Below are 21,593 nucleotides of genomic sequence, written 5' to 3' on the forward strand. Positions count from 1 at the left end.
CAGGTCAGATATCCTGGGGGGGGGGGGGGAGATGAATATTTTCAAGATGGTAATCTTGCCTAAAATCATGTATGAGATACAGATGTTACCGATAGCTCTACCCCAGAAGTATTTTAAGACTCTACAAACGATTTTATTAAAATTCGTGTGGCAGGGTAAAAAAGCTTGTATCAGTTGGGCAACTTTAAAAAAAAATAAGACACAAGGGGGATGGGGAGCACCAGACATTACAAGTTATTATGAAGCAGTAATACTCACAAGAGTGATAGACTGGATTAGGGACACTAAGCAAAAAAGGTGGGTAAGTATGGAATACCAGATGAGCAATGCCCTATTAGGGAGTATCATCTGGATCCCAGATAAATATAGGGAGTTAGGTAAGCAACTACATAGCATTACACGACATGCTATCAAAATGTGGGACAAAGTTCACAAGAGGGAAAAATGGGATTTCAATTCACCACTTATGCCATTAAAAGACTCAAAATATTTTTCACCGGGGTTAGAGAAGATATCTGGGAAATGGATTAAAAAAAAAATTCCCAGCTGAAGGATGTCATGACGCGAGATAGATTAAGTACCTATGAGGAATTAAAGGACAGAGGGGAGGTAATAGAGATAAACGAATGGTGGTATGGCCAGTTAAAAAAAAAACTTTTGAGGCTCTCCCACAGCCGTGCAGATCTGCGGAAAAACTACGTCCCCTCGAGAGATTCAGTCAAGGAGAAGCAGGGAAAGGAGTCATCTCTAAAATCTATAAAAATCTAATAGAAGTAGATCAATTGGACATTCCACCATATATCAAAAAGTGGGAGGAGGGATTGGGATCCTCTCTGAGCACTTTAGAATTAAAACAAATATGGAGAAGAGCATATACCTCGTCAGCAAATAGTAAAATAATTGAATTAAACTACAAATGTCTGATGCGGTGGTATATTACCCCAGACAAGGCTCACAAATATAAAAAAGAAGCCTCTGAATTGTGCTGGCGTGGATGCAGACAGATTGGAGATATGGCTCATATATGGTGGCAATGCCCAAAAATTTAAATATATTGGAGAAGGATTAGACATTTAATCACCGAAATAACGGACATAGAGATTCCAGACGATCCCTGGGGATGTTTGCATCAAAAAAAGTAATTTAAAACTACTCGTGTCTATAATGAATTGTCGGTCCCGACAATACAGATAAAAAAAAACTACATGGGTTCCCCCCAGTCCATTACCAGGCCCTTTGGGTCTGGTATGAATATTAAGCGGAACCCCAAACCAAAATGCGTGGGGGGTCCCCCCAAATTACATTACCAGGCCCTTCAGGTCTGGTATGGATTTTAAGGGGAACCCCACATCAAAATAAAAAAAAAATGGGGTGGTGTTCCCCCAAAAAATCCATACCAAACCCTTATCCGAGCACACAACCTGGCAGGCCGCAGGAAAAGAGGGGGGACGAAAGATCGCCCCCCTTCTGAATTGTACCAGGCCACATGCCCTCAACATGGGGAGGATGTCCCTATGTTGATGGGGACAAGGGCCTCATCCCCACAACCCTTTGCCCTGTAGTTGTGGGGGTCTGTGGGCAGGGGGCTTATCGGAATATGGAAGTCCCCTTTAACAAAGGGGACTCCCAGATCCCGCCCCCCCCCCATGTGAATTGGTAACGGGGTACATTGTACCCCTACCATTTCACCCAAAAAAGTGAGAAAAAAGGGGAAAAAAAACACACACACACACACACTCATGGGTGGCCCCGCCCTCAGTTAAAAAATAACTGTCAGACGGGTTGCACGTCATTTGGCCAGGTGCCTCCTATGGAGGAGGCTGTATCGTTCGTAGCGGTGGGTCAGACTCGTAGAAGGATTACATCTGTGGATTTTTTATTTTATTAAAGGAATTGTCCCAAACTGTGTATGTTTTTTTCCTTTTTCTCACTTGTTTGGGTGAAAACCATTTCACCCAAACAAGTGAGAAAAAGGAAAAAAACATACACAGTTTGGGACAATTCCTATGACTATGTACCCCATGTCAGGTGTGTCACGAGGACGAGATGCCGAGAGCGGTTCACCCTTGGGGTGATCTACCAGCAGGAAGGGTAGATCTTGCTAGATCATCTGGTAGAGCTGAACCGATGGAGCAAGGCAGAAGGGAAGTCACCAAGAGCAGGCTGAGGGTCAAACACCTGGCAGGTGCGGCTCTTTGCGGGGGCCCCTACGGAAGACACAAGTCCAGAGCACAGCAGGGGTTTGAGCAGGTGGGCAGCAACTGAGTCCAGATACAGGCTGAGGATTAGCTGCTAAGGGTGCAGGCTGAGGTTCTAGTACAAGAGACAAGGAATTAGTCCGAGAAGTCCAAGCAGCCGGTCAGGGGCTGGAGACAGGTAGCAGATCCAAGGTGCAGGCAGAAGGTCAGGGGCTGGAGACAGGTAGCAGATCCAAGGTGCAGGCAGAAGGTCAGGGGCTGGAGACAGGTAGCAGATCCAAGGTGCAGGCAGAAGGTCAGGTAGCAGATCCGAGTCACAGGCTGGGGGTCAAACACAGACAAGATGGCAGATCCAAGAAACAAGCCAAGGGTCAAGTCCAGGAGAGAAGAGCAGAGTAGTCAAACCGATCCGGGTCACAACAGAGGTTCAGGCAAACAGGGAGTCAGGTACAACAGGAAGCTGACAACAAACCAGCAACCTGTCATGGTGCCTGGGCTGTCTTATATAGGCTAGCCAGAGTTCCGATTGGCGTACTAGTGCGCATGCGTGTGTGACGTTCTACCGGCCCACGCAGATATATGCGCCGAAGCGCTGTTCTACCGCGCATGCGCATAGGACGGCGGCTGTCGCGGCTGACTATATAGTTCCTGTGACACCCCATTATGACACCCCATTACCAATTCACATAGCGGGGCGGGATCTGGAGGTCCCATTTGTTAAAGGGGCTTTCAGATTCCGATAAGCCCGCCGACGCCTACAACCATCGGGCAAGGGTTGTGGGGATGAGGCCCTTGTCCCCATCAACATGGGGACATCCTCCCCATGTTGAGGGCATGTGGCCTGGTACGGTTCAGGAGGGGGGGTGCTCTCTCATCTCCCCCTCTTTTCCTGCGACCTGCCAGGTTGCATGCTTGGATAAGGGTCTGGTATGGATTTTTGGTGGGAACCCCACGCCATTTTATTTTTAATTTGCCACAGGATTCCCCTTAATACCCATACCAGACCTGAAGGGCCTGGTAATGGAATTTGGGGGGACCCCCCACGCATTTTCTTTTTGGTTCGGGGATCCCGTTAATATTCATACCAGGCCCAAAGGGCCTGGTAATGGACCGGGAGGGAGCCCATGTCGATTTTTCCAATGACTTTTATCTGTATTGCCGGGACCCGAAAATTCATTATAGCCGCGAGTAGTGTTAAATGGCTTCTTTTTTCCTTTAGAAATTTAATTTTGTGCAGGGACTTTTCTAAACACTGGAAACATGCGCTACTTTACATGCCTACTATAGACACCCCCAGGTACGAAATTTAAAGGAATATTTTACTTTTATTGTTTCACTTTAAGCATTATTAAAATCACTGCTCTTTGAAAAAACTGCAATTTTTAAAACTGTTTTTGCATTTATACATGGGGCAGGACCCAGGTCTCCAAACACTATTTATGACAAAAACTTGCATATTAACCGTTAAAATTAGCATTTTAGATTTCTCCCATAGACTTTTAAAGGGTGTTCCATGGCTTTTGAATTTGCAGCGAACACCCCAAATTGTTTTCGCTATTCGTCGACCAGCCAATGTTCGAGACAAACTCATGTTCGACCCAAACATAAAGCTAATCCCTATTTATTGCTAAATTCATTGTCTTTAAGATGTCAGTAAACACATTTAGCTGTTTTACTTTGTATGTGTGTGTGTGTACCTTTTTAAATTCCTTTGTTTATAACAAAAATGTCAGAACCCAGAGTGTCAGAGGTGTCGAAGGACTTGCAAGGTACAGAATCTTGAGCAGCCCTCAAGGTGAGGTGCAGAATCTTTGAGCAGCTCTCATGGGGGTTGCACTATTACACAAACACATAAAAAAAACATCGATAAAACTGTGCCAAAAATTTGTTTTCATCTCACCTGGTAAAGAAGAATTCATACAGTTCCAAACATCTGTCTGAAAAAAAATGTTATTATTTTCAAGTATGAATAACAAATATTTATTTTCAGTACTCTGCAATTCATAGATTGCAGTGATAAAATTATCCATATTCACAAGTATTTTTTAAATTGCAGGCAGCTCCTCAGAGCTTTAGGCCATCCATGAAAATTCTACAAAGATGTTTTGAGTCAATACCAATATGATGCAGCTACCCGATATGTACTAGTATAAGATTTCTGAATAACATAATTGTTTTAGTGTTTTGCATTTGAAAGAGACTGTCTCCAGTAGCTGAATAAATATTATATGACAGTGTTCACAGCAACATAAAGTGGTTGTAAAGGTAAAAAAAAAATCCCTAAATAGCTTCCTTTACCTTAGTGCAGTCCTCCTTCACTTACCTCATCCTTCGATTTTGCTTTTAAATATCCTTATTTCTTCTGTCTGTAACTACACACAGTAATGCGAGGCTTTCTCCCTGGTGTGGAGAAAGCCTCTTGAGGGGGCGAGCAGGATAGTCAGGACGCCCACTAACACACAGCTTCTTTCTCTATCTTGACTCTCCTGCTCGCCCCCTCAAGAGGCTTTCTCCACACCAGAAAGAAAGCCTTGCATTACTGTGTGTAGTTACAGACAGAAGAACAGGAAGTGAGGATTTCTCAGAAGAAATAAGGACATTTAAAATCATAATCGAAGGATGAGGTGGTGGGGAAAGGAAAGGATGGGATACCTGTAGATGAGTTCTATCCGAAGAACACTCCCCTCTCTCCGGAATGGAAAGGAAGAGTCAAAGCTCAGCTCTTGAGATGGCAGGCCGCATTCTCAAAGAGTGAATTTGATGTGGGATGTGCAAAGAGCGCTCAACCCCGGATCAGTCTGCAAGAAGACAAGCCGTTCAGAGAGAGAGTGCGACGGATTCCCTTCGGAGAATTGGGAGACTTGCGTGAACAATTGGAAGAATTGAAGAAAACAGGTATCATCCGAGAGCCCCGGAGCCCATACGCTTCTCCGATAGTGATGGTACGGAAGAAGAATGGATCACTGAGGCTTTGTATCAACTACAGAACATTGAACAGAAGAACCATTCCCGACCAGTACACCACACCACGGATAGAAGACGCTTTGCAGGGCCTGTCAGGGGCCAAGTGGTTCAGTGTACTGGACCTGAAGAACGGGTACTATTAAATCCCCATGCATCCTGATGATAGAAAGAAAACTGCCTTTATTACACTGGTGGGGTTCTTTGAGTTCAACCGCATGCCTCAGGGTTTGTCCGGTGCCCCAGTCACTTTACAAAGGCTCATGGAGAAGACCGTGGGTGACATGAACCTTATAGAGGTGTTGGTGTACTTAGATGAAATCATCATGGACTACCTGAAAGAGCTGAGGGGAAGAATCATGTAGAATTTATTGAGAACTGGCTGGTGTCTGCATTTGGCAAGGAGGCATTTACTCCAGTATTCTCGGTAGAAAGGGCGCATAGGGTGCCTGCTAGGCCTCCTCAGCCAGGGGCTCCCCTGAGACCTTTCCTCTTTAAACTTCTCCATTATAAAGATAGAGATGCCATATTACGCAATGCCAGGATTAAACCTGAAGCCATGGAAGTTGACAACGCCAAAATCTCTTGTTTCCCTGATTTTTCTGCTGAGCTGTAAAAGCAACACGCAAAGTTCCTAGATGTTAAACGCCGCCTCAGAGCCCTGGATGTGAAATATGCTTCCAGGCTAAGAGTAGAAGCATTGGGATCCGTTCATTTCTTTGACCTTTCGCCTGCGGTCGCACAATGGACGGACAGAGAGGAACAGTCGATCCGCGAGGGTCGCAACCGAAGCTGTGCTCAACAAGACGGGTGATGTACTGATTAAATCATTCAGATATGTACCTATTATACCCACTTGCCAAGGCGGAGAAGATGCTGATGTTTGGTCCATGTTTTACTATAAGGGCTATTTGATCTAGCTGTTGAGAAGTTCAGATGCTTATGTGCGCTTCCACTGTTGCCCCCAGGTTGGCCTGGTGCAGGCCTCCCCTTGCCTGCGGGCGCACAAGTTTGGCCATGTTGACCTGTTATTCTCTGACTTTATTTTCATTTTTGCTGTTTCACTTTTTTCTGAAAGCCCCACTGTGGGATCACTGCCACTAACATTCCAATTGTTCATTAGGGCCATTGGCCCCCCCGTGACTGCCTTGCCTGCCTACTGTGAGATACACCTTACTTTGAACCTGCCACCAATATTGTGCTGCCTTATTTTACTTTGCCTCTTTTTACATTCATTTGACGGTCTGCTGCTAATTTTACCTTTCAGTGTATTTTGCTGTTTTGCTTTACAGTACTGTGAAGATGCCAAAGATATCCTTATTTTGCCTCTCTACAATGCAATGTCTAAGATAACCAGATTTATGTCCTGGAATGTGCGGGAATTGAATAATCCTGTCAAGCGCTTGGCTGTACTCCGTGCAGTCAAGCGAATAACTGCTGATATTGTTTATTTGCAGGAGTCTCACCTCTCCCCGACCTCTACACCCCAATTCGCCGTAAGGCTATTTAGCCACCAATACCATGCTACTTTCTCAGTGTACTCGAGGGGGGTGAGCCTTTTGGTTAGACAGGGCACACAGTTCTCAGCCCTGGAGGTACAACTTGATCCAAACAGGCGATATGTCTTTATTCTGTGCTTTATCTATGGGACTAAATGTATTCTTGCAGGCATGTATATTCCTCCTCCCTTTTCAACTAATACCCTGAAAATGTTGGCAGATTTTATTGTCTGCTTCCCGGGTATTCCTGTATTGGTAGTGGGTGATTTCAATAATTGTCTGGACCATACCAGGGACAGGCTTTCTGCCCAAAGAGGGGGCGCAGAGAGGGAGTGGGCCTACTCCGTTTGCCCGCTTGCTGTTGGAAATGGGCCTGAGGGATGTTTGGAGGATTCATAATCCAGATAACAGAGTTTACTCATGCCTATCTGCTTCAGTGGGAGGTTTGTCCAGAATTGATCTGGAGTTGGGGAATGACTTGCTCCTACCACTGTTAGAATCATCTCAATATCATCCCAGACAAATAACGGATCACTCCCCTCTGTCAATAGATGTTAGATTTGGGGCGCATAAGGGCAATACCCTCTGGAAACCCTTTTTGGCTCTCACTTATTTCAGACCCTGACCCCATCCCAGAACTCCTTACAACTTTTTTTAGGCATAACTTAGATTCTGCAACACTAGATGTAGTCTGGGAAACGACTAAAGCTTTTTTAAGAGGGCAGTTTATTAGAGTAATTTCCAGGATAAAAACCTCCACTAAGGAATGGGAGATGTCAGTTTTAGAGGAGGCACGTTCCTTTTGAGGCTATATATGTTGCTGACCCAACGGACGATACAAGACGCTCGTGTCTGGCAGCCCAAGCTATGCTTAAAGACCTGTCCCTGCAACTAGCTGAGAATAAACGCTTTTTCCTACAACAAAGTCACTTCGAGGAGGGTGAGAATAGAGGGCATATGCTGGCGCTATTAGCTAGGTCACAACAGTCATCTTCTCATATTGCATCTATAATGAATGCCAGTGGGATGCCCTGCTACTCTACTAGTGATGTCACAGCCGTTTTTAAACACTTTTTTCAGGATGTTTATTCATCCAAGGTCAGTCCTACTCGAGACGACATTCATTAGTTTCTAAACAGATACCCCTTGCCGTCCTTGTCCGCTTCGGACGTGGCCCTGCTCAATGCTCCTCTGACCGAGGAAGAATTACTGGAAGCCCTGGCTCACACAAAAAATGGTCGGGCACCTGGAGCTGACGGGCTGCCTTCCGAGGTGTACAAGCGGTACTCAGCTCAACTTCCCCCTATCCTCAAAGTTTACAACCATGCTTTTGAAACAGGGTCTCTCCCTTCTTCCATGAATGAGGCCCTTGTCGTGGTTCTGTTGAAGCCCGGCAAGGATGCCCTGTCACCAGACTCGTATAGACCGATTTCGCTTCTTACATGTGATGTCAAGTTGTTGGCCAGGATACTGGCGAATAGGTTGGCTAGCTGTATACAAAAAGTGATACATAAAGATCAGTCTGGGTTCATTCCTACGAGATCTACTTCTCAGAATTTACGCAGACTCTTCCTAAACTTACAGATCCCTTCGAACAATAGGGCGATTCTATCTTTGGACGCCGATAAGGCGTTCGACAGTGTGGAATGGCCTTATCTTTGGGAGGTCCTGACTCGGTTTGGGGTGGTCCCTCATTTTTGAAATGGGTCCAGTTGCTATACAGTTCCCCTGCGACGCGAATGCGCATCAATGGCGATGTGTCAGACTCCTTCCGTCTTTCTAGGGGCACTCGGCAGGGGTGTCCTTTATCGCCCCTGTTGTTTGCCCTGGCTCTTGAACCACTGGCCATACATATTAGAGAGTCGCAGGACATAGTGGGGTTCTGGAGGGGGCCTAGGAAGGATGTGGTCTCCCTTTACGCAGATGACACACTGATATATCTGGGGGACACTGGTGGATCCTTACAGAACGTGATGGGCCTGATAGCCGATTTTGGTCGGCTGTTGGGTTTTAGCATCAACTGAAACAAGTCAGTTCTCATGCCCCTGGACCCTCTACCAGGTCCTCTGCCTGACTGCGCGAGAGACATTGCTGTGGTTGATGAGTTCTGATACTTAGGCATACAGGTTACCCCGGACCCCACTCAATACCTTGACAAGAATCTGTCCCCAATGCTGCAGAAGCTTCGGCTGAAATGTTCCGCCTGGAGAAAACTGCCACTCTCTGTTACCGGAAGAGTTAATTTAATTTAATTAATTTAATTAAGATGATATGGGCACCTCAACTTCTCTATATTTTTCACAATTCCCCGATTTGGATAACCCACAGGTGGTTCACCCGAATAGATGCCCAGTTTAGGGAATTGATCTGGGGCAGTAAGCCAGCTCGTATCAGTTTGGGCTCTTTGCAACTTGCGATAGACCAAGGTGGTATGGCGGTTCCACATGCTAGGTTCTATTTTATAGCGTCGCAGCTCCAGCATCTAGGTAAATGGGGGGTGGTGGATGACTCTGACCCGATTAGGTCCCTGATAGTCCCTGTGGATTCGGATCTCCCAGCTTTGGTATATCTAGAGGCGGGCCTCACTCAGTTCCCTACTACCCTTCCTACCGTTAGTCTACTGAATAAATTATGGGAATATGTGAGATCCATTTTTAAAGTTAAGACAGTCTGTCAGTTTACTCCAATTTGGAGGAATAAATATTTTAAGGAACTCTTTAAACTAAGGGGTTTCGGCCCATGGGAGGCAGTGGGAATTCACTATATCACTCAGTTATACTCTGGCACGGTATTTAAGCCATTTGCAGATATAAAAGAGGAATTTAGTCTACATAACTCCCAATTATATCAGTACCTACAACTAAGGCATGCTGTACACTGTGAAAGTAGACTGTCCCCATTTGTTCTGACGACGCACCCTCTAATGAGGGACATACTCTCGACAGATGACAGGGCGGGCATGATATCAAGGGTTTATGCCAGATTACTCCATTCCACACATGATGCAAGTAAACTTCCCTGTAGAAGAGGATGGGAGCGTGACCTGGGGCCTATTGATGGGAAGGCCTGGGAACTGGGCCTGACATCTGCTCCCTTGGTTTCCGTCTCTGCATCACAGAGACTGTCCCATTTATATCTTTTAAATAGGGTGTACAGAACACCTGCCCGATTACACAAATGGGGCCTCAGGGACACCCCACTATGCCCAAAATGTAACGCACACACTGGAGATCTTCTGCATATGCTGTGGAAGTGTCCAAAACTTGTCAGGTATTGGAAGTATGTCCTTGATACTATATCTCAAGTATTTCAGATACCAGTCATACAGGATCCAGTTGTGTGCCTACTTGGTGCCTTGGAGTTACCCGACTTATCGCCAAATGATCATATTGCAGTGCTTCTCTTGCTCTATCTTGCCCGCAAGGAGACTGCAAGATTATGGATTACTCCGAGAGTACCAACGGGCAGACAATGGGTAAATCAGGTTAATAGGCTACTGATTCGTGAAAAACTAACATACCAGCACCGTAATGTCTTGAAGAAGTTTTATTCAATGTGGCAACCTTGGTTAGACATTCCAGGATTAGGTCCTCTTCAATTGGTGAGGGATAGACTACTACTAGGATAGAGTGCCTGGTGGGAGGGCGGAAGACATGGGTGCAGAGCTGTGAATGGTGCTGATGGCGGAGTGCTGGGGGTGGTGTGTTGTGTGGTACTCCTCCACGGAGTTAGGGGGTGATGTGACTACATTGGCGGACTACAGCATTAATACTCTTTTTCTTTGCATCTCTCTCTCTTTCTTTTTCATTTTATTTATTTTTCTTTTCTCGCCTCTTTTAGTTTGTTTAATTATTCTACTTATTGAGGTTACTGGTTGATACTATGGAACACAGTCAGATCCCACCTCTTAGATTATGATCTATAATGTGCAGTGCTTTATGATACATAATTTCCTCCATGCTTCAATAAGTGACTTTGTGATCCGTTTTTCTACTATGTATGTGGTGTAAGGGGTTAGCTCGGTAGCGGGGTGTGTGATCCCCTGGATGGGTTCACTACACACTGAATTTATACAGACAGGCAGTTGAAAACAAAGATTTTGGTTTATTCTTCCATTTTGCTGGAAACAAGTGCAAGCATCCAAACAGCATAAACAAACATAAAATAACCCCTGGCCACTTGGGGCGTCTACCTTCCACACAGGAACCTATCTATGGGGTCTGGCACAGCCTAGTGCTGGGCAGACACTGCTGGTTATACAGCAGAAAAACAATAGTCTTTTGATTTTTATCACACAGAAAAATCACCTCCTCAGAAGACTTTCAGTACACTGCTCTCCTTTCTCACAAAGCCTCAGGATGCAGCAATTCAGTGGTAATTATCTGGATTACTTATAGAGGCCTTAATTGCCTCATTCTGAAAAGCTGAAGTTTTCCAACGCCCTTAGACCTTTTCTGGCTCACTTTTGCAGCCGACGCCTAATAACAATTGGTGTATTGTCTAAACAAGGCAGAAATGTATGTCCCGTCTGTGACAACACCCACAAATTTACCTGACTTCCTGTCACATACCCTCCCCTCTTGTTTAAACCCTAGGGTTGGGACACAGGTTGCCAGGCAGGCATGCACTCGGGACAACCCATCTGCATTCCCCATTTTAGCACCGGGGGTATGCGTTACCACAAAACTAAATTCCTGGAGGGCCAGGAACCACCTATTTATTCTCCTATTGGTCTCTTTGTTCTGTGCCATCCACTTCAATGGGGCATGATCCATCACCAGTTCAAACTGTCTACCCACAAGGTAGTATCAGAGAGAATCCAAAGCCCATTTCACCGCCAAACATTCTTTCTCAATGGTGGCATTATTCACTTCATGGGCCTTCAACTTTCGGCTGAGGTACATAACAGGGTGTTCCTCCCCCTTGATAATCTGAGACAGTACAGCTCCTAAGCCCACATTTGACGCATCTGTCTGAACCATGAAGTCCCGTGAAAAAGCAGGCAAATTTAAAACTGGCTGACTACATAAGGCCTGTTTTTAAAGCCTGAAAATCTGTTTCTGCTTCGGGAGTCCATTTGGTCATTACAGACTTCTTCCCTTTGGTCAAATTGGTCAGGGGAACAGCCTGTGAGGCAAAATGGGGGATAAAGGGGCGATAGTAGCCCGCTATCCCCAAAAATGCATGAACCTGTTTCTTGTTGGTGGGACATGGCCAATCCTGAATAGCCTCAACTTTATTTATTTGGGGCTTGATTAGACCTCTTCCAATTATATACCCCAGATACTTCGCCTCTTCTAGCCCAAGGGTACATTTTTTTTGGATTGGCTGTAAACCCGGCTTTCCAGATGGAATCCAGCACAGCCTGAACTTTTGGCAAGTTTGATTCCCAATCCTCACTGTGGATGACAACGTCATCGAGGTATGCAGCAGCATAGGCTCGATGAAGCCCAAGGGTCTTATCCATGGTGCGTTGAAATGTGGCGGGAGCATTCTGTAACCCAAAAGGCATCCTCCGATATTGGAAAGATCCGTCTGGAGTTACAAATGCTGTTTTTTCGCTGGCCGACTCCGAGAGAGGAATTTGCCAATAACCCTTGGTCAGGTCTAACGTTGTCATGTACCGGGCAGTGCCTAGGCGATCAATCAGTTCATCTATGCGGGGCATAGGATAGGTGTCCAACTTAGTGATTTTATTCAGGCGGCAAAAGTCATTACAAAACCACCAACTTCCATCTGGTTTGGGCACTAAGACAATGGGACTGAACCAATCACTATTTGACTCTTCTATCACCCCCAGCTCAAGCATTTGTTTTACTTCCTGGCGAATTGCCTCTCGCCGGGCTTCTGGAATTCTATAAGGCTTCAACTTGACCTTATCCCCTGGTGTGGTGATAATGTCATGTTCAACTCCAGAGACCCAACCTGGCAGGTCTGAAAACTTCTCCTTATTACGGAGCACAAATTCTTTAACCTCCTGTTTCTGAGTTTTGGATAGAGTCTCCGCTATCCCAACTTCAGGGACAGCCAGGTTAAATGGAGCAGAAAATCAGGTAGTCTTAGCGACCAAGGACTCTCTATCCTTCCATGGTTTCAGCAAGTTCACGTGATGGAGCTGCTCAGGTTTTCGTCTTCCCGGTTGGCTAATTTTATAATTCACCACTCCCATTTTTTCCAACACTTCATATGGACCCTGCCATTTGGCTAGGAATTTACTTTCGACCGTGGGGACCAGCACCAACACCCTATCACCAGGTTCAAAGGAATGGACCTGGGCCCCACGATTGTAAATCCTTTGTTGAGCCAATTGGGCTTGGGCAAAATGTTCCTTCACAATCGGCATTACTTGGGCAATTCTGTCTTGCATTTGGGCCACATGTTGAATCACACTTCGGTGAGGGGAACTCTCACTCTCCCATGTTTCCCTGGCAATGTCCAGTAGGCCCAGAGGGTGCCTCCCATACAGTAGCTCAAATGGAGAGAACCCTGTGGACGATTGGGGAACCTCTCTTATTGCAAACATCAGATAAGGGAGCAGATAATCCCAATTCTTTCCGTCTTTATCCACCACCTTCCTCAACATTTGTTTTAAGGTTTTATTAAACCTTTCCACTAACCCGTCTGTCTGGGGGTGATATACTGATGTATGTAATTGGGTCACTTTCAGGAGTTTACAAAGTTCTTTGGTCACCCTAGACATAAACGGGGTGCCCTGGTCAGTTAGGACTTCCTTAGGAAGACCCACACGGCTGAAAACCTGAAACAACTCTTTGGCAATGGTTTTAGCAGAGGTGTTTCGGAGAGGAATCGCTTCTGGGTACCGGGTGGCATAGTCCATTATTACCAAGATGTGCCGGTGCCCACTAGTGGACTTCAGTAAGGGCCAACTAATTTCATGGCGATCCTCTCAAGAGGGACCTCGATAATGGGCAGGGATACCAACAGACTGCGTAAATGTGGCATGGGTGCAGTAATCTGACACAATGGACAGGAAGAGCAGTACAATTCCACTTCTTCAGTGATCCCAGGCCAATAAAACCTCTGGGTGATCCTCTCCCGGGTTTTTTTTCCGCTCCCAAATGTCCCCCAAGAATGTGCCCATGGGCCAGTTTCAAAACCATCTTGCGGTACGGTTTAGGCACTACCAGTTGCTCAATGGTGTCCTCTATTCTCTGTGACACTCGATATAACAGGTCCCTTTCAATAATGAAGTAAGGGAGGGCAACCCTCTCGTCAGGGTTAACTAACTCCCCATCTATCTTCACTACATTCTCCCGGGCTCTTAGCAATGTGGGGTCCCTCAATTGCTCAGTGACAAAAATAATTCCTTGCACCTCAAGGTCATCTAACCCTATCGGCCGCTGTTCCTCTTCTGAGGTAGCAGGCTCCTCCCTAGGGACTGGTGTTTCCCCTGCTAATACTGAGAATGGAAACTCAGGAGAATCCTCACAGTTATAGGTTTCTGGAGTAGATGGTTCAGACTCAGAAGAACCACCTACTGGGGAATCTGGGCAGTCCCAGAGTTCCCAGAATTTTTGGAAATCCCTTCCCACAATGGTGTCATGTGGCAGTTTGGGAACTAAACCCACCTGGTGACACAAGTTACTGAGGGAGGTTTCAAAGGAAACCGTAGTCATCGGATATTCTCGAGTGTCCCAATGTACACAAACTACAGTAATTTTCCTTGGATGTAAGGTTTTTCCCACCACTAGATCACTTTTCACTAAGGTGACCAGGCTACCTGAATCCAACAATACCACAACATTTTTACCATCTAAGCACATTCTATATAAAGGTTTCTCATTTCCCTTTACTGCAGTGCATGTGGTTGCAAAAAGGGACTGTCGTCTCTCTGTCAAAGTCACACTGCATGGGTTCATCACCCGCTGGGCAAACCGCTGCTACATGTCCCTCTTCCCAGCAACGGTAACAAATCAACCTTCTGGTCCTCTCCTGTGGGATGGGTCTTCCAGGCCGCTCTCGCCAAACATTAGCAGTAGTCCTGATAATTCCTCTAGTTGCTCCTTGGTACCTCTCTCCACCCCCATCCCTTGATGCAGTTTTACCTATAGGTGGGGAGGGTCTGGTCTTGGGGTGAAAAGTTTGTGCGTCTCTGGTGTAAGAGGACAAATTCTCTGTTAGGTACCTTTCGACCAGGTCTACAAGTTTGTCTGCGGTTTCCGGACAACCATGGTTCACCCATTTCTGCAGGGTGTTAGGAAGAGACCTAAGAAATTTGTCCATGACTACTCGCTCCTAAATTTTTGGTCCGGACAGAGTTTCTGGCTGCAGCCATTTCCTAGCCAAATGGATGAGATCATACATCTGCGACCGCGGTGGCTTCCTCTGCTGATAACGCCAATTGTGGACCCTCTGAGCATGGACATCCAGGGTTACACCGAAATGTGCCAATATTTCCTCTTTTAATCGATCATAGTTTTGTGCGTCTACAAGCTCCAAATCAAAATATGCCTTTTTTGGCTTCTCCAGATAATAGTCCAGCCCACTGTTCTTTAGGCCAACTCTCTTTCCGCTGCTCTCTCAAACGTGGTCAGGAGCATCTCAGGGTCCTCATCTGCAGTCATTTTTGGCAATAAGTGTTGTACCCGAAAAGTCGGTATGTTACTGGCCTGACTCCCAGCCTTGGTCTGTTGTCTCTGAAGCCGTTTCACGATGGCCTCCATTTGCTGCTGGTGTCTCTGTTCCAAGCCTGCAATGCTCTCTCGGTGAGCTGCAAGGCTCTCTTGGTGAACCTGTTGTTGAGCTGCCATGCTCTCTTGGTGAGCCTGTTGAGCTGCGTGAGCCTGTTGAGCTGCAAGGCTCTGCTGCAAACCTGCATTCGTCTGCTGTTGATTTGCATTTGCTATAGCCAGCTGTTTCAGTATCTCCTCCATTTTGGGTTTACATTAACTGCCCACGGCACTTCACCATGTGTAAGGGGTTAGCTCGGTAGCGGGGTGTGTGATCCCCTGGATGGGTTCACTACACACTGAATTTATACAGACAGGCAGTCGAAGACGGTTGAAAACAAAGATTTTGGTTTATTCTTCCATCTTGCTGGAAACAAGTGCAAGCATCCAAACCGCATAAACAAAATCAAACATAAAAAAACCCTGGCCACTTGGGGCGTCTACCTTCCACACAGGAACCTATCTATGGGGTCTGGCACAGCCTAGTGCTGGGCAGACACTGCTGGTCATACAGCAGGAAAACAATAGCCTTTTGATTTTTATCACACAGAAAAATCAATCCTCTCGTCACCTCCTCAGAAGACTTTCAGTACACTGCTCTCCTTTCTCACAAAGCCTCAGGATGCAGCATTCAGTGGTAATCCTCTGGATTACTTATAGAGGCCTTAATTGCCTCATTCTGAACAACACCCACAGATTTACCTGACTTCCTGTCACAGTGGGTATTGATTGGAAAGTTACTTTATACTAGTGTATAGTTGTACTCTGATACTTTCCCCCTGTAACTGCAATCATTGTTGATCTGCCTGTGTATGTCTATGTAACTGAATTTTTATTTTTTGTACAATAAACTTCTTTATGATTTAAAAACAAAAAATGATGACTTCATCATCTTTGGGAAAACCCTGGAGGAGCATGAAGAGTGTCTGGATTAGGGGCTGAAGCTGTCTCTGGAGAAGTGCCAGTTTTATCAACCCTCGGTTAACTAACTTTGTCACATCGTGTCTGCCGACGGAGTAGCCACAGACCCCCAGAAGATGAAAGCCATCACTTCCTGGCCAAAGCCCACTAATGTGACTGAACTCAGGTCATTTCTGGGATTCTGCCCCTATTACAGAAGATTCGTTGAGGGATTCGCTAAGATAGCCCATCCACTCAATGAGCTACTGAAAATTGAGGAGGAAGATGATGACCTGAAAAAGCCTGTCAGACCAGCTGGAGGGCCCAGAAAACCCAGAGAGTCCATTCAGGAACAGTGGACTGCCCAATGCGAAGAGGCCTTTAGGCAGCTGAAGTGGACTCCAACAACTGCTCCAGTTCTGGCCTATGCAGATACAACCAAGCCATATGAACTACTCGTTGACGCCAGTCGAGATGGGTTAGGCGGGGTGCTGTATCAAGAACACGACTGCCACCTACGGCCTGTTGCCTATGTGAGTCGGAGCTTGGCACCTGCCGAGAAGAACTACCCCACACATAAACTCAAAGTGGGCAGTAGTGGATAAACTGAGGGATTATCTATATGGAGCAGTGTTCGTGATTAAGACTGACAATAATCCTCTTACTTACATCCTCACCACTGCCAAGTTGGATGCCACAGGTCACAGATGGTTGGCTGCCCTATCGGAGTTTACTTTCAGCCTGAAGTATCGACTAGGGTCGGGAACAAAGATGCAGACGCTCTGTCAAGAAGGCCCCATTGCTCCAGTGACCCCCAGAAGAGTGGACATGGCTGACACCTGAAGGAGTACGAGCCTTGTGTCAGGGAGCAGAACACCAAGCTAGAGGAGGATCCAGGGCCAAAGACATTGGAGTTTCAGCTGCTGGTGTCCCCAAATGTTATTGCAATGTCACCCAAGTCGGGAATGAAGGTCTGCCGAAGAAGGATTTAAGGAGGGACCAGTTGGAAGATCCCTTCTGTAACTTGGCATTGAAGGCCTTGGAGAACCAACGCCACGACATGCTCCTCAATGACTCCTCGAAGGAAGCCCGCCTACTGCACAGAGAGTGGGATCGGATGCAACTGCATTAAGGGGCGGTCTACCGAAGGGGCCCTTCTGATGATCATGAAGAAAAATGGCAGCTATTTGTGCCGGAAAAACACAGGGAGACAATATTGACTTCTCTTGACAACCATGGCCACCTATGTCCTGAGAGGACTTTCCACCTGGTGAGGGACCAATTCTACTGGACCTGCATGCGGGCTAAAGTCGAGGGCTACTGCCACTCCTGTATTAAATGCATCCAAAGAAAAACCTTGCCTCACCGAGCCGTCCCAATAGGTCATCTTCAGAGTCAGGGACCCCTGGAGCTGGTGTGCATTGACTTTCTGTGCTTGGAGCCTGATATGAGTGGACAGGGAAATATCCCGGTAGTGACTGACAACTTCACTAGGTATGCCCAGGCTTTTCACACAAAGGATCAACAAGCATCCACGGTGGCCAAGGTCTTGGTGGAGAAGTTCTTTGTACACTATGGCCTGTCTCAACGCATCCATTCTAATCAAGGGAGAGATTTCGAAAGCAGCCTCATCAAGAGACTTTTAGACTTGTTAGGCATTAAGAAGTCCAGAACCACCCCATACCATCCTCAAGGAGATCCTCAGCCAGAAAGGTTCAACCAAACCCTCTTGGATATGCTTGGGACTTTGAGTTCGGAGAAGAAGCAGCACTGGAGAAAGCATGTAGCCACCATTGCGCATGCTTATAACACCGCAAACGATGCCACAGGATACTCCCCTTACCGTCTAATGTTTGGCAGTAGACTTGGCTTTCGGCACATCCTTAGAGCATACTTCAGCAACATCCCACAGAGGGTATGTAGACCACCCGCGGAAAAGTCTGAAGACTGCCTATGACAAGGCCCGAGGTACCTCAGAAGCCTGAGGGCTAAGAAATAAAAGTAACTTTGATCTCAGAGTCCGAGGGCAGGATTTTCAACCAGGTGACAGGGTGCTGCTAAGGAATCTGGGTGTCCCCGGAAAGCACAAGTTGGATGACCGCTGGAAGTCACAGCCTTATGTCATTTGCAAGCAACTGTCAGGATTCTCAGTGTACCAAATGCGACCAGAGGGGAGCACAGGCCCGCTGAAGACTTGGCATCGCAACCATCTACTACCCCTATCAGAAGCAGTTTGTTTGTCACCACCGCTAGATCCACAGTCCACACCCACGACCTCTCAGAGATCCCGACCGGTCACTAGATCTCAGTCTGTACCCCTCGCTGTAGAAGATGAGGACTGTGAAGATGAAGAGATGGGGATAGACTGGATGTGGTCACCTCAAATGACAGGGTTTGCCACCCCCCCTTTGTCTCCGCCTAAAGTGACAGACGCTGCAACTCTCAGACCAGAGGCTCCTGCGTTTGTGACCCAAAGTCCACCTTATGAAGAGTTGGAAGACACTCAATCTTCCCTGCCAACAGCAGACCCCGAAGATGTCCAATCTTTTACAGAAGGGGGAATTGAAGCTGATAAGCAGGAAGAAGAAGCTGTGGACAAAGCAAAGTCCAGTGTGCCAAAAGAACAAAGAGAGCGAAGGGCTATTCACCCACCCAAGAGACTGACTTATGACGTGTTGGGTGAAAGCTCTGAGGAAGCTGTGTTCACCTCAAAAAGGACTCTTGAGACACCTGATCCTACCACCACACATTTGGTGGAGGACAACCCCAACTCACCCCCTGGCACATCTAGAAGAAAGAAAGTCACCGCTCCAGGTGGGTCTACTATATGGTCATGCACTAGTACAGGATTGCAAGGGTGCTGGCGGTGCACTAGGCAAGCATAAAGGTTGAATGAAGGAAGGATGGCCGCACTCCAAAAACCGTACAGGTTGTCTTTTATTAAATGAACAGCAAAAGCATTACCAGATCACAGCAACAAACAGGGGACAGCTGTCCCCTGTTTCTGTTGCTGTGATCTGGTAATGCTTTTGCTGTTCATTTAATAAAAGACAACCTGTACGGTTTTTGGAGTGCGGCCATCCATCCTTTCAACCTTTATCCCTGGCACATCTAGCTGGGCCATTTCAGTTAAGGTGGCCTGTAGGCAGGACAACCTTCCTTCCCATGCTCATTGGTGGGAGGTTCCTCTGCCAGGGTGCAAACTGTCTGATTTCTTGTGCACGCTAACTTGTTTTCTCCACTTGTATATAAAAAGCATGTAACACACTTATTTCCTTTGGGGACCAAAGGTTCATTCGTGGGGGGAGTATGTAGCAGGTACTTCTCCAGACTGATCTAATCTATAATGGGAGAACTGTCTGCTGCAGACAGTCTCTCTTCACACAGGCATTCAGAACTGCTTGTTTGTAAACTTCCTATTGGAGGTTATCTGTAAACTCCCTATTGGAAGAGCCTGAGCCAATCATGAGACGGCAGCAAAGGACTGTGGGGAAGGTGATAAAAAGCCAGAGGAACTAGGCCAGAGCCTTTTTTGCCTGCACCCCATCAGGAGAGCATCTGCATTCTATGTGTGTGCTAAAGGACACCCTGCAACAGCTCAAGGACTGAATGTCACTGCGACACACCTGCATCCAAGATCGATCGATCTCTCAGGGGAGGACCGCTGACTGTGTACAGGATTTGGTGAGGGGGCTTTGCCCAGGAACCTTTAATGCTTTTCATAGAATACCACATCCAAATATTGTCCACAGAGCTCCTACATTGCCGGTGAAGATAATAAAACGCAAAGCTTTGCCTCCAGGACATTACCGCGGTTGCTCTTAAAGGGGAAACACCACAGGCATTGATATCATTTCACTGGGTGTGTACTAGACGTATCGTAGGCCGGCCTGGGGTTTCCCTTTAGCCACAGCATCCCACACAACAAAAGTTATTGGAGAGTCTATTTAATCTGTACATATTGTTACCTATTGCTTTTGCTGTTTGCATAGTTTTTCTGACTGTTTTCTTTAAACTGTTTCAACCAAGTCCTGGGTACTTACACAGGTCCTGGCTGACTAATGTTAACCTGACTACAAGAGGAACTGTTGTGTATTCCTGTTGAGTTATTCCATTAATCACATTGCATTTGCTAGGTGTGCCAGAGGGGCTGGGACAGTTCATTGGGGTTGAAAGGCAGAGTAACGGACTGAACAAACAAAAGCAGCTCCTTCTGGGGTTTGATACGTTTAGCCACCAAAACTTTATCTACTGAAAGCATAAACCATGTTGAATAAAATGGTGGTAGTTGTAATTTTTTATGTCACATGATATTAGCGCACATGTTTCTTGTTCAATATTTTTAATTGTAATTCGAGTGTAAAAGCCTAAACTCCTTAGAAAAATCTGGAGCAACCATCACTGCATACTGGCACAAAGCTGTTTTAAATTCCAGAAAAGTCTCTTCAGCCTTTTAATTCCACGTCACCATGACTAACTGTGTACTCTTTGTCAGGTCAGTCAGTTGTTCAGCAATAGCATTCAGAATAAATTGGGAGAATAGTACCCAACAATGCCCAGAATGGCTCGGAACCATTTGTTATGGGGTGGGGCTAAGCCTGAAAAACCTCTACTGTGTTCATCTGGGTTTCACCAAAATCCTACCCACAATGTAATCCAGGTACTTGGTCTGTTCCATTGCAATAGGTCACTGTTCCACATTTAAGCCTCGTACACACGCTCGTTTTTCACGGCAAGAAAACTGCTGGCAGAGCTTTTTACAGAGAAAACCGTTCGTGTATATGGTTTCTTGTCGAGAATCGCGACGAGAAAAAAAAAAAAAAAGAGAACCTGCTCTCTATTTTCTCGTCGGGAGTCTCAATTTTCTCAGCCTGATTCTCGTCGGGCTGGTTTAAGACTAGAAAAACGTTTGTGTGTATGCTTTTCCAAATCTTAAAAACTTGCATGGTCAGATCAAGTATGAGACGGGAGCGCACCTTCTGGTAAAACAAGCGTTTGTAATGGAGATAGCACATTCGTGACGCTGTAAAAATTATTGCATCGTTTAATCACTTAAGCCCCGGACCATTATGCAGGTAAAGGACCTTGCCCCTTTTTGCGATTTGGCACTGGGTCGCTTTAACTGACAATTGCGCAACGTGGTTCCTAAACAAAATTGGCGTCCTTTTTTTCCCCACAAATAGAGCTTTCTTTTGGTGGTATTTGATCACCTCTGTGGTTTTTATTTTTTTGCACTATTAACCACTTGACCACTGGGCACTTAAACCCCCTTAATAACCAGACCAATTTTCAGCTTTCGGTACTCTCACAATTTGAATGACAATTACTCAGTCATACAACACTGT

At 46.2% G+C, this 21,593-nt stretch overlaps 1 protein-coding gene across 1 annotated transcript in view; it reads right to left on the bottom strand.

The window, feature by feature from the left end:
• RECK (reversion inducing cysteine rich protein with kazal motifs) overlaps window positions 1–21,593 on the bottom strand; it is an 861,635-nt gene that overhangs the window by 677,582 nt on the left and 162,460 nt on the right. Inside the window, exon 4 of the mRNA XM_040353423.1 lies at window positions 4,099–4,135. Within this exon, the coding sequence (XP_040209357.1) occupies window positions 4,099–4,135 (37 nt within the window). The remainder of the gene's footprint in view (window positions 1–4,098; window positions 4,136–21,593) is intronic.

This window comes from Rana temporaria, chromosome 5 (genome assembly GCF_905171775.1).
Source record: "Rana temporaria chromosome 5, aRanTem1.1, whole genome shotgun sequence".
In the NCBI taxonomy this organism is placed as follows: domain Eukaryota; kingdom Metazoa; phylum Chordata; class Amphibia; order Anura; family Ranidae; genus Rana; species Rana temporaria.